This window comes from Pecten maximus, chromosome 19 (assembly GCF_902652985.1).
Source record: "Pecten maximus chromosome 19, xPecMax1.1, whole genome shotgun sequence".
In the NCBI taxonomy this organism is placed as follows: Eukaryota; Metazoa; Mollusca; class Bivalvia; order Pectinida; family Pectinidae; genus Pecten; species Pecten maximus.
Window position 1 is genome coordinate 9,848,980 of NC_047033.1, and position 13,837 is coordinate 9,862,816.

The following is a 13,837-nucleotide window of genomic DNA, read 5'->3' on the forward strand; positions in this document are numbered from 1 at the left end:
ATATTGGAATCACTCAAGTTAAGGGGAAGCTCCTTTCACTATCCATAGCTAATCTTGGAATCACTCAAGTTAAGGGGAAGCTCCTTTCACTATCCATAGCTAATCTTGGAATCACTCAAGTCAAGGGGATTGGCTCCTTTTACTATCCATAGTTAATATTGGAATCACTCAAGTTAAGGGGAAGCTCCTTTCACTATCCATAGCTAATCTTGGGATCGCTCAAGTTAAGGGGATTGGCTCCTTTCACTATCCATAGCTAATATTGGGATCGTTCAAGTTAAGGGGAAGCTCCTTTCACTATCCATAGCTAATTAGTTACAGGGATAGCTCACAGCTTGGGGGATTGCCCCACTATAGTTAGCACTAAATACCAGTTACTGTCTACAGTGTATCGTTTCTAAGTGAGTTAAATTTAATCATGTTATATTGTAAGTTGTTTTGATGTAATTCAGTGTAAGAATGAACAGCCCATGAGAATGCCAAAAGTTGAAGTAATTAAGCCTTCATGAACAAGTTATAGGTTCCATTCAGTATTTTTTTTAACTTTCCATACAATTTACGTTACGTTTAACTCCCAGTTGAGGCTGATGTTCTTAAGGACCAGATCATGAAATATGACAAAATTTTCATGTACTTTAACAGTTTTAGTAATATTCATAGACAAAAATATATATTCGCAGGATAAAAAAAAAAAAAAATTAAAATTTTTTTTAAGTACACAACAAGAAGGATGTAGATTTTATATAAAATATAAATACAACAACAAATTATGTAAGCTTTCTTTTTGTTTGAAGTTTGTGCCAAGCCCATTTTCTGAATTTCATTGTCACGACAGATATACCAGTACTTGTATATGTATATATACCATGTATATTGAATTTTCTAGTGGAACTTTGATCATACAAAATGAGCTTCCTTAAAGTTATCAGCTGACATGCAAGGACGTGACACCATCTGGGGATAATGGTCACCATGACACAGGATTTTTGCACGTCAATTTCACTCTTAATATCAACTAGAACAAGTAGCACACGCAAATGCCTAATAGCAACGTGTGGTGATGGAAACATTCCATGATATCACAAATACATGTGGTGGCATGTAGAAAGTCATACAATCCAACATCCTCATTAATTAACAATATTTATCTTCAGACTGAAATGAAGAAAAATATTTTGCCTTTGGAATATTGTATATATATATATATATATTTATACCGTATTTATTCTGTGATAAGCTCCATCGACCAAGACCTAAAATTTGAATCAAGTGTTGGGCTTATTTGAGGACAATAACTGCATTTGTAGAATTTTTAGCTTGAGCAATAGTGCTATTTTCACATTTGCTGAAGATGAGTGTATTGTTAAAAGTTCAAAGCAAAATTTGCATGGTAATGCTGTTTAGGACTGTTTTGCAAAATCAACATCATACAAGCTACAGAAAAATGGAATTTGTGAAAACTTAAAATCTTTTATATGTATGTACAAATGTATTATATAGTGATAATTAATGATTTTTACACATGGAAAAATGTATTTTGAGCATAAAAAAAAAAAAAAAAAATGTAAAAACAATTTTTCTTTTTTTTTTAAAAATGTATCTTCTCATAAATAAGTCAGTTTTCATTTACCAATAAATTTCATTTGTATCAGAACAAAAACTAGAAATTAAACCTTTCGACTAGACAATGGCAGCCAAAATTTATTTTCCAACACTATTTAGCAAACAAAACGATCATGATCATTTTTATCTGTGACCAAGACAAGGAGTTTTTGTCGGTGTGATAAAATTGAAGACCAGACTCAGGATTTAGAAGGCAGCCTGAGTGTTCTGGCCAATTATGTGTGATACTGTAGAAAGTTTAACTGGGTAGAGAGTATAGTGTTTCATTGATAAGGGTTGTAATTGGGATCTACCACATAGTGTACCATGGGATGTTAATAGTTCTTCACAATCATTGTTGACTTTGATAATAATGTGTCCATTTTAAAATAGACTGATTTGCTCAATTTCTGGCTCCATTATCGTAAAAACTCAGATATCACCTGAAAATGTCTGGAAAATGGTTGATACCAATGTTATGTATGTGGAAAATGGTTGATACCAATGTTATGTATGCACCAAAATATCAGTAAAAATCATCTCATGAATTTTGTGTCTGAAATTGGCCAGCTTTGACTGATCAAAACCAGTCTTGGTGTGAAATTATTGATGATAAGCCCAATTAAATGATTATTACTGATTCACTGAGTGCGTAGTCTATAAAATGTACAATTTTTACCATAAAATGGAAGGGTTTTTTGATATTTTTAAGTGAAAATTAACAGTATCCAGGTCACCAATGGTTTCCTGAATGTTTTTTTCCTCCTCAATGTGACATTTGAATATTAAGGTTGTTTGTTTGCTTTGTTTGTTGCCATGTGAACAGCCACGATCGTTTTGAGGTGCAGGGTCTCCCTATGTAGTAGTTAGTGACTACCTCACTAACCAACATAAGGGAGATCTGTTGCGTGCCATCCAGAGCTATTAGGGTAAGTGTTTTGCCCAAGGACACAACCATGAAGAGATTGGCGTATTTCTCGAGCTTCCCTAAAACTACCAACCAACATTGGTGGATATATAGAGTTGAACCAATCACACCTGAGATCTTCACTTGAGATTAAGTGGCCTGCAGAACTTTGGATGTTTGAAGGGACATGTCTATACTGACATGTATTGCCCTTCAGATTTCCGAGAAATGATCATTTGACCAATGAAATTACTGAAGGTCAACAGTCAACTGGAATCCATAAGACACTGTTTCTGAGAAGTACAAATCCGCATCAATTTAATGCTTGTATTTGTGGGTTTCTAACATCAATACTTGATCACGTTTTTCTTACTGTTGCTGTATTGTAAGGATCAAGGATTGACCGGAGTCTCTTTGATGCTGCCTCAGGGTTATCGCGACTTTTAATAAAACAGAGAATGAAAATCGGTGTGATGGACAGGTATATTTGTATCATCATACTTAAACCAGCGAACAGAGACATAAAAATCACGCTATTCATTTACATAAATGTCTGATTTGTGTAACTCAAATCAATCTAGAATTATAGTTCTTGGACGAACTAGAATCACAAAGGATATTTTCTTCAGTATGATGATGAATATTGATTGAAATCATAAAAAATCAATTTCACAAAACATATATCACAGAACTGTAAAAAATATTGTAAGCCGGTAATTTCTGGTATAATTCGTCATTAAGTATTGGGTTTTTGCGGTGACCCAATATTTCCAGAGTTATGGCCCTTGTTTCATAATATGTCGTTTTTTCCCAGCATGTATACCATTCCCTTGTATTCTACTTTTACCAGCTTGCATACTAGGGCACAAATTGGGAAGATCTTGTGTCAAAATTACGGAAATCATGTCTGTTGCAACTTAATTTTTAAAATGGCCAATGTGTGAAATCTTTTAGGTTTGGATGGAAATCGAGGACCTCATCTTTCTTGTTTAAGATATACATTTATATATATATGTGTATATATGATACATAATAAGATATTACCTGTGATGCTTCCTACCTGGAGCTGTGATAACCGAATATTTTATGGAGGCAGGATTTCCGTAACAGGAAGACAAGTATTAAACGATCTCCCTTCGGAATCTTCATACACCTGCCAAATTTGTGGAGAAAATTTTACTTCTTCTGATAAAAGCTTGATGTTTATCCAACGACAATCTTATGAGGAAAAATTAGGTTTCTATAGAAGCAGCTGGTGTTTTGTGGTACCTTGGCAACAGGCCAATGCCCCCTGGTGGCAGAAAGTCTAACTACTGCTATAGTGTTTTTATCATTACAAGCTAGTTGAAAGAATTTATCTTTTTCATTTTCATCCCAATCTTGCCATAAGTTTTTTTCACTTGAATGTTCAGAATTATCAGACAAGACTTTTGATTATCATATTGGCAGTATCAGATTTTGTTAACAAAATTGACCTAATTTGGAGACTAATTAAAGTTTAATAATCATTTTAGGTTACATAACCTTTTTAGTTAGTTTAGAAAACAAAATGAAAATGACATGGTTTGAAATATTGATAGGTATAGTTGTACTGTTTTAACTTTTTGACATGCTGGACAAGCATTGTATGCTGTTGGGGGAAAAAAAATGGGTTCACTTGATCTGAAGAGAATTAGAAATGTCTTCTCACATTATTTTTTAAAATGAAATCGGTCAGAATGTCAAAATATATCTAATAATAGTTTTAAGAATGACTGAACTGACCTTGATCCTGGAAAAACATTTATAATATGAAAAATAAAACATGCCAAAAAATTCAGTTAAGGACAATATTTTTCTGTAATTCCAGCTATTTTTTCATATTGAATTAAAATATCGAAAGTCCTTATTAAACGCATAGGATCAAAGATATTTCCTCACAAAGTCATTGTCTGTTTCCATCGATTATTAAACTATGTAATTTGTAAAGAAAATATGTAGAAAAATTGCAATTTTTGCATGTTGAAAATCGATAGATAATTATTATTGGTATGATAATGATGACTTGGTAGAAAACAACTGTCAGTATCTCCTTAATTATAACAGTGAAATCAAGATAATGTCAGATATTTTTTGAAATTCATAAATTCAACTTGAGAGCGATTTCCCTGAAAATTGGACATAAACCCTGTATATTTTTCATATGAATATTGTAGATCTTCTGCATTTCAGTGATGTTTAAGAGTGACAGAAACAAATGAAGCTGTATAACCACTCCTAAATCATATACAGGAAGAACATTTCTTCGATTCAATAAAAATTTGGAATGATTCCTGGAAAAATATGATTTTGCAACATTAAGGGGGAAAAAATCTTCAGGTCTTGTAGGTCTGTTTGATCGAGAGACACATAAATCTGTTTAAAAGGGAATATGCCAGAAATACATACATTTTAATGTTAATTCAAAGAGATACCAATCCAACGAAATGCTAGGAGACTTTGTAGTTAGAAGTTCAAATTATTCCAGATTTTTTTAATATCATTAATTCTGATAAGAAAAAAAAATAGAAAAAAATTAGTAATTTCACTGAGATATTGTACTTTTGTAAAAGTGAGGTGGAGGAATCCTTGAGATATGATACTATTGTATCTTTACTACCCATCAATCTCTACCACATGACCTTATCTCAAATTACCACTTTAAGCTCAACTTCAGAACTACATGTTATAATATTTCGGATAAAGGGAGATAACTGGGCCCATAAAAGAAAGTGGAGTTTTTACGATTTCTGAACATAATGCTGGTATAAGATTAGAGTTGTGAGTTTGATATCAGACACTATCAGGCTTTGAAATAGGAATGGCCTCTTATCAATATAGAACAGGCCAGAATCTTCTGTACTGTGTCGAAATCCTTATCGTAACATTCAGCCCTGAATCTTCACTTTGTTTGGTTGGCTGGATTTGCCTCTTAACCGAGACAGAGATTGTCTTATGTTTACCATGTCTAAGCTGTCATTCGATTCAAGAGTGAAGATGATCATCTGGCTAATCCTAGGTCACAGGTCAAGCTTTTCAATGACCTGGATGTTGATGGCTTATGGCAGGCATGATATCAAAATTCCACCAAATGAAGGTGTTTGCTGTTTTCGGTCAAGTTGACATCTTTGCTATCAGACATGCTGGAGATGTTTACTATAGGCTGTTTTACTGTACAAATAGATGAAGAAAGAAATGTTTTCCTTAATTCCAATTCAAGGTGAAGAAAATTCTGTCTATCAAATGAACGTCAAAAGGTTTATTTTCAATGGTGGTTTATTGTAATATCTTGATACCATCCTATAATATACAGTTAAACCTGATTTTACTGACACCTGACTTTAGGACATCCTATGATTCTCGATATATTCCGAAATTGTTAATGCCACCTACTATTTAGATGATGGCCCGATTCCTAGGTCCTAGCTATTCAAAATATACATTGTACGTACCAGCTAGCTAGCTGTCTTGTAAAATCTAAAAAAAAAGCTCAAGATTTCACCTGTTCAATACTGGAAGATTTATATTATGTAATAGATGTTACTTAAGTACAAACACACTGATAAGACTGTTTTTACACAATGTCTATGATCCATGGTGCATTTGAAGCTGTTAAGACCTACGTCACAGACCACACTATCGTGGTTAACTTTGATTACCGGTATACTCTGTGCTAGTGTATTGCTAAGTAAAGCTGATATTTGCTTGAGTAATTATTTGCCCTGTGTCAACAAAAAATTGTCAAATGATATGCCATTTGATGTAAGACTTTCCTTTTTTATTGAATTTCAAACAACATATTGAAGTTTGTTCAGATGTGATTATAAAGTGTGAAATCAGAGACATTTGAATCTTGTTCACGAGTATTCTATCAGTTATACATATATAGTCAGCAACATTCAGTGTTTAAAATTCTGGTATTCAATAATCAGTATTCAATATCTAATATTGAAATTCAATGATTTAAGATTTAATATTTGGTAATTTGTATTCAGTATGTCAGCATTAAATAGCTGTAGTCTGTAAGCAGTATTCAATATTTAGTAAAAGTGTACAATATTCACTCTCCAATTTTATATGTATATTTATGCAGTTTTCAATATTCACCAACCACCAAGCTATTCAATTCAAAAGTCATTTAACTACTTCTAAAAGATTAAATTCCTACATTTTTTAAACGGTCAATATTCAATTTGACGTAGTATACAGTTCTGTGTCTGCTGTGTACCTGTGTATATATATCAACAATATGTCAGTCAAGTTATGTTACAAATGTAGTTTAATGTTTACTGTCAAGTTGATTATCTCCCTTAATTCTTAATTAAATCACTGGATTGTTCGGACAGTGATCGGGAGATGAACTTCAAGTTAATTGGATGAGATGTTGTCATAATTTCTGTACAAATTAAAGAACCTGAAACATATCCGTAGTAAATATCATCAACGTAAACTTCCAGATTTAATGCCAAGTGTCTGTCTCGTTTAGAACAAGAGTAGTATTGATTCACATTTCAAAGATTGATATACCAGTCTGTGTCCAAGCAAGCTCGGACATCACTGTTTCCTGTTCTGGTCCGTACCTTAATTACCATCAATGTCATGAACCTGCAGCACTCGTAAGATATAATGCTTTTATTATCTTTCTATTTAGTCAAGATGGCAGAAATATCCCTATGAAGTTTCCGGGGAATTTTGTGCAAATTAAGTGATAATGACCTTAACTATACGAATATCTGTAACGAGATGTACAGAAGTTCAAGCAATAATGTTTCATATTTTGCTTCTAGTAAATTCAGTCTGAAAATTGAGCATATATATAAGGTGGTCATTCTTACGCACTTAACACATTACAAAGAGTTTTGATAAAGTATAATTAACTTGACCCTGTCGTCATCCTTTGCTTGAATTTAGAATCACTCGTACCCCCCGGCCCCCAATTCCTCAATAAAACAAAAATATTACAAAAACCTCTGCTTGAATCAAAAATACCCTTCCTAAAAACTCTTGGAATTAAAAGTCCAAATCATCTTGTCTTTTTCATCATTATATTCATGAAGTAGGATATTTTTTTCCAGACATTAATTAGTTTTGTCCAACACTATAATTAGTGTCGTGGGAAACACAATCAAAGCCCCATACTCATCCCCTATAAGCTCATCCCCTGTAAGTAGTGATGTTTCCAGGTTGGAGTATAAAGGTATTGATTTGTAATTAAGTACACTTTTATCCTCTTCCAAGGCTGCACCTCTCAGCATTTTCTATCCAAGATTTCTAGTAGAGTTGTTTCCCTTTGATATATAATTCAGAAATTGAATAATCATTAGATTTATCATCACAAACAATTAAGCTAAAAATGTCCTGAAGTGTGTAGCTCTTTTATGAATAAGGTGAGATGTCAAAGGACGGTATTTTACTTTATCTATCCACAAATAACCTGGTGTAAAAAGTTCAGTATTTAAGTTTGGGTACGGCTTATAATTATTTTTGAAACACATGAAAAAATAATGATTCTGCAAAAATATAAGAGAGGGGCTTATTTGTAGCTATGGGTTTGTTTTTGCAGATAAATACGGAATGTCTTAAGGTTTTCGACATATCTGGCGATTTGTGAGATATTTAATCTTTTTTTGATAGTAGATGTAAATTTTCTCTATTTTGTAGATATAAGAATATTAGAGAGGGTAAAAAAATAACCTAATTTTGTTATTTCTGTATTTTTCAGTATGTTCCGGTACAAATGAAGGAATGTCCACTTCTGGATCTGAGTCGTTTCGTTACAACAATCTCAAAAATCATTACCAAAACTGTACATATGTTGACGGGAATTTGGAAATCCAGGAACTCGGATCAAACCGGGATTTAAGTTTCCTGGAAACTATTGTTGAAGTGCGTGGATATGTACTTATATATGCAGTATTTACGCGGACACTACCGCTCAAACGACTTCGAATAGTTCGAGGAAGTGAACTGTTCAAGTACAACAAGGGGAATTACAGTTTGTTTGTTGTGTTAAATAGTCTCTCGAACTCGTCCTCCATTGGTATGTTTGAACTTGGATTACGTTCACTCCAAGGTGAGTATCAGATTCTACGATTGTCAGTTTCTGATGAATATTAAATTATTATTCCTAGAAATAAGTAATTTTGATCTAATTTGCATGAAAAGTCTCCAGAAGAGGTCATTAAGATGTTTGACCTACCCATATAAAAGACACTACTTCTGAAATATGAATCAAGTGATTTTGACTGAATTTGGTGCTAAATATTCCAAAAGCATAGTCTTTAAATCTCATATCTAAACAATGAAGAAATTCTACCTGAGCATCAAAATTAAACAAAGATATGTTTATTCAATGATCAGCTCATTGACATTATCAATTGATTTTTTTTTTATCTATTTTTTTTTTTTTTTTGTTCAACAGAAATCAGCAATGGGCAGGTGTTTTTTTTTAATAACGAACTGTTGTGTTTCCACAAAACAATACATTGGGCAGATATTAACCCTGACGTCAACCCACATGTCAAGTATGTGTTTGATGCTGCGTACAAACGAACATGTAAGTATGCACTTCATAAATTTCTTTTTTGTATAGAGAAAGATTAGGTACTTCCTTCCCTGTTGTCTAGTATACTGGACAAGGTTTTGGGTACTCCCTTCCCTGTTGTCTAGTATACTGGACAAGGTTTTGGGTACTCCCTTCCCTGTTGTCTAGTATACTGGACAAGGTTTTGGGTACTCCCTTCCCTGTTGTCTAGTATACTGGACAAGGTTTTGGGTACTCCCTTCCCTGTTGTCTGGTATACTGGACAAGGTTTTGGGTACTCCCTTCCCTGTTGTCTAGTATACTGGACAAGGTTTTGGGTACTCCCTTCCCTGTTGTCTAGTATACTGGACAAGGTTTTGGGTACTCTGACCCTTCCCTGTTGTCTAGTATACTGGACAAGGTTTTGGGTACTCCCTTCCCTGTTGTCTAGTATACTGGACAAGGTTTTGGGTACTCCCTTCCCTGTTGTCTAGTATACTGGACAAGGTTTTGGGTACTCCCTTCCCTGTTGTCTAGTATACTGGACAAGGTTTTGGGTACCTCGATCCTTCCCTGTTGTCTAGTAAACAAAGCTTTTAGGTGTATTACTCTATACCTTTGAAAATGATTTAAAAATAATTTTTGCTTTTCAAAAGGACCTTAAACTCTATCCAAACATACATTTTGAAATTAACTTCCATTATGATCAATTCATGCAGTCATAAGTTAGTGATACCTTTAATGTTGCTGTATTGAATTTTTCTAGGTATTCATTTATATTTAAGCTGTACCATGCTAGATACCTTAATGTAACTGATACATGGTGCGAGTATCCTTAACGATTACTGAAAATTAATGGGTGTTTAAGACCAATAGGATTTTTGCCTCAAAGCTGAGATTTGTAACACCAAATTGATAGGGTATCAGTGTGTAGATGTCTGGGTTTGATATTGACACAGGTCCCTTAACCCAAAACTCTGAGTAGGCTGGCTTTCTTTAAGTACCAAACGTAATTAACATTCACCAATTCAGAATTTTCAGTCTTTGGGAATGAAGAGAGAAAAATTCTGATCGATAAAAAATTCCCCAAAATTTGTATTCTTCAAAATGAAAATCTGTTGGTCATGTCCATCAATTTGATTCAACTTCTTAAATGCAGTATTCTTATCTTCATCTTCACCAAACATTAAAAGTTCATAAATCTTGTAAGAGGTATCATAAATACAATTGACCCAATAATTAACCTTTTGATAAATAATGTCAAAGGTCAAGGTCAGAGTAATTTAACATGGATTCCTTCTATCTGATAACTGTCCGGTAACTGTTTCTCGAATAACCTCATTTTAAGCAAATTCCATCAAGTTTTAATATTAATCGGTAAATCACTATGAACTATAGTTATAATAAATAAATGTTTACAGGAAAATATCTGTATATGAAACCAGTTTGTTCAAACGTACCTTTCATACTTGATATGCTAACATTGCTTTCTGATTCCAACTTGAAAAATAATCCATAGTTAACTCGAAAAAAAAAATGACGATTTGAAAAATATATTTTTCTATAAACTGTATCAAATGACATGGTTAATTTTACTCTTAATTGTTACTGTAAAGATTGTTAGTTCTATGGAGGTTTAATTTTGTGATTTTGATATGTAATCTATATGTTATTTTTGCAAATGTACCTGCATCACATAAAAAATGCATAGGGAAATTTTTGCAGCCAAATGACCTTTTCATATTTTCGTAAATTTTCCCCTCACCTTAAGTTCCACAATTACAGTATGATGAGATTGGTTTAGGCCTGGTAAGTTTCCACAATGTTAGTAAAAACAGAATATCGTGTACTTGTTTACCTTAGAAATACACAGACAAATTGTGCAAGTTTTTGAAGTGTTGAATTACTGAAAATTATCAGGATGGGAGATGATGAATTGTAAATTCTAACCTTCTGCTACGAAATAATGAATTGGGTACACAAACAGAAAATTAGATGAGATAAGTTTGATTGAGCAGACAATCGGAAGAGATGGTTTTTGTGCACTTTCAATTTTTGAGGGATGCCAAGTTTTCAGGAAGGCAGATAAAGAAGAGATTGGATATATTTGATGTGGGATGAAGTTAAGACCCCCTCTGAGAATTGAGGTCATTAATATGAGTTAAAAAGTCATCACCCAGTTGTCTCCCCTTGGGAATAAATTTTCTGATTATTTCGTTGAAAATGAGATGTCTTATCGTAAGATGTACGTAGGCTATTTGTAATTCAGGCAGAAACTTGTGCGATGTAGGCCAAATTCACCTTACCATATTAAAAAGAAAAAAAAAATTGAGAGAGAGAAAACCACAGGATTTTATAAACAACAAATTACTCATTTATATTTAATGATATTATAAATACATTTGCCACTTGAAGTAACAAATTTTACAAAAAACCTGTTAACAGATTGGATATATGATACAGTAATGTATAAAAAAATGAAATAAATGGATATCGTAATATTTTAAAGTTCAGAGATTGTATTGAAGCCCCTTATCATGATATAGACAAGTCATTCTTGGCAAAGCCAATATGAAGAAGCGTTAGGCACCTTCTTTTATTTTTCAATTTCAAATCAAGCATGATGTGATTTCATAATAAAAGCAATGATTGTATAAGATTATGATATTGTGAGATTGAAGTTATCAATTAAGTTGTCAGTTTCTCAATTTATTCATATAATGAGCTAGAGAAATAGACATTTAAAAGAACAAGTGTGGTGAATTGTTAATGTATTGACTGTGTGTTATGGTACCATAATCGCCCTGTCTCTGTAATGGTACCCTAATCGCCCTGTATCTGTGTAATGGTACCATAATCGCCCTGTCTCTGTGTAATGGTACCATAATCGCCCTGTCTCTGTAATGGTACCGTAATCGCCCTGTCTCTGTGTAATGGTACCGTAATCGCCCTGTCTCTGTGTAATGGTACCATAATCGCCCTGTCTCTGTAATGGTACCCTAATCGCCCTGTATCTGTGTAATGGTACCCTAATCGCCCTGTCTCTGTGTAATGATACTGTTATCACCCTGTCTCTGTGTTATGATACTGTTATCACCCTGTATCTGTGTAATGGTACCGTAATTGCCATGTCTTTGTGTAAGGGTACCGTTATCGCCCTGTCTCTGTGTAATGATACCGTAATTGCCATGTCTCTGCGTAATGGTACCATAATCACCCTGTATCTGTGTAATGATACTGTTATCACCCTGTCCCTGTGTAATGGTACCGTAATCGCCCGGTCTCTGTAATGGTACCATAATCGCCCTGTGTCTCTGTAATGGTACCGTAATCGCCCTGTGTCTGTGTAATGGTACCATTATCACCCTGTATCTGTGTTATGGTACCATTATCACCCTGTCTCTGTGTAATGGTACCATTATCACCCTGTCTCTCTGTAATGGTACCGTAATCACCCTGTCTCTGTGTAATGGTACCGTAATCGCCCTGTCTCTGTGTAATGGTACAGTAATCACCCTGTCTCTCTGTAATGGTACCGTAATCACCCTGTCTCTGTGTAATGGTACCGTAATTACCCTGTGGAAGAATGGACTGCAGAGTGTCACTCATTCAGAGGCTAATTTATATATACAGTCAAACCTGCTCTAACGACCCCCTGTATATAACGACTGCCTGTCTATAACGACCGGTTTTAAGATTCCCCGTGAGATTTTACTATATAACGACCCTCTGTATAGCGACTACCTGTCTAATGTGGCTAACGACCGGTTATTTCGGAACGCCGGTCGCTAATTTGTTTTCTATAGCGATCAATTTCTGTCAGCCATCTTCTGCTCTCGGCAGTAATCCCTCATAAAATACCCGGAAAATTCAGACACATCGACCCTGGCTTGATTATACAAACAAAGGACCACCACAGCCCTGGCCTGAGTATATAAATAAAAGACCCCTACCACCTGTTAGCCTATAATTACTGTAGCTGCCCTGGCCTGGGGCTCGGTAAGAGAGGAGTCGGGTCACCATGCGTGTCGGTATTACATTACAACTGTGCACAGGTGGCTTCATTTGACACGGTCAGTTAATTTTGTGATTACAACTAGGATACATCACTTCAATAACAAACACTGGTCATATCTGTGAACAAGATTTACTCACATGAAAGCCAATAATGCCTTTCTTAATCGTAGCTGTCGGTACTAGCGTTTGTACTGCCGCCATCTTTGATTAGTCAATACTAATAAAAAGTCGTAAACTGACACAAATATCCGGATTTCAATTTGGGTCAGAAAAAAAAAATTTGGTTTTAAGAAGTAAGACTATAACACAAAATAATTAGTAGTAACACAAATATAATTATTTTATTAATTATTGTGTATTCTTTTTCTTTATTTATGAAAGAAAGGGAGATAATTTGATAGATACATATAGCATTATTTCAGAACAAAATATTTTAAAAAATTATCCATAAGACCATTTTGAGTTATATTTTGTGTTTGGGTCCACAAATCATTAAATATTAAACCCTTCAGATTTATAAAGTTTATGCATTTATTTAACTTCTGACTGGTCTTCTGAATGCCCTGTTCAATGACAATTTATTTATGGCAGGTTTAAGTAAATTGGTTGGTGCAATAATTTTGACCTGTCTATAAAGGCAACCTGTCTATAGTGACCGTTTTTCTGCCTCCCCTTGGGCGGTCGTTATAGACAGGTTTGACTGTATAAAGAAGGATCGTCTCATAGACAGAATACGGTTCATGTGGGTCAACTAAACAAATTTATTTCTG

At 34.1% G+C, this 13,837-nt stretch overlaps 1 protein-coding gene across 2 annotated transcripts in view; it reads left to right on the forward strand.

The window, feature by feature from the left end:
• Positions 1-13,837, forward strand: part of LOC117318155 (epidermal growth factor receptor-like) — a 182,884-nt gene that overhangs the window by 141,987 nt on the left and 27,060 nt on the right. For both annotated transcript variants that reach the window (XM_033873169.1, XM_033873170.1), the window contains exons 2-3: positions 8,250-8,600; positions 8,949-9,083. In XM_033873169.1, the coding sequence (XP_033729060.1) occupies positions 8,250-8,600; positions 8,949-9,083 (486 nt within the window). The remainder of the gene's footprint in view (positions 1-8,249; positions 8,601-8,948; positions 9,084-13,837) is intronic.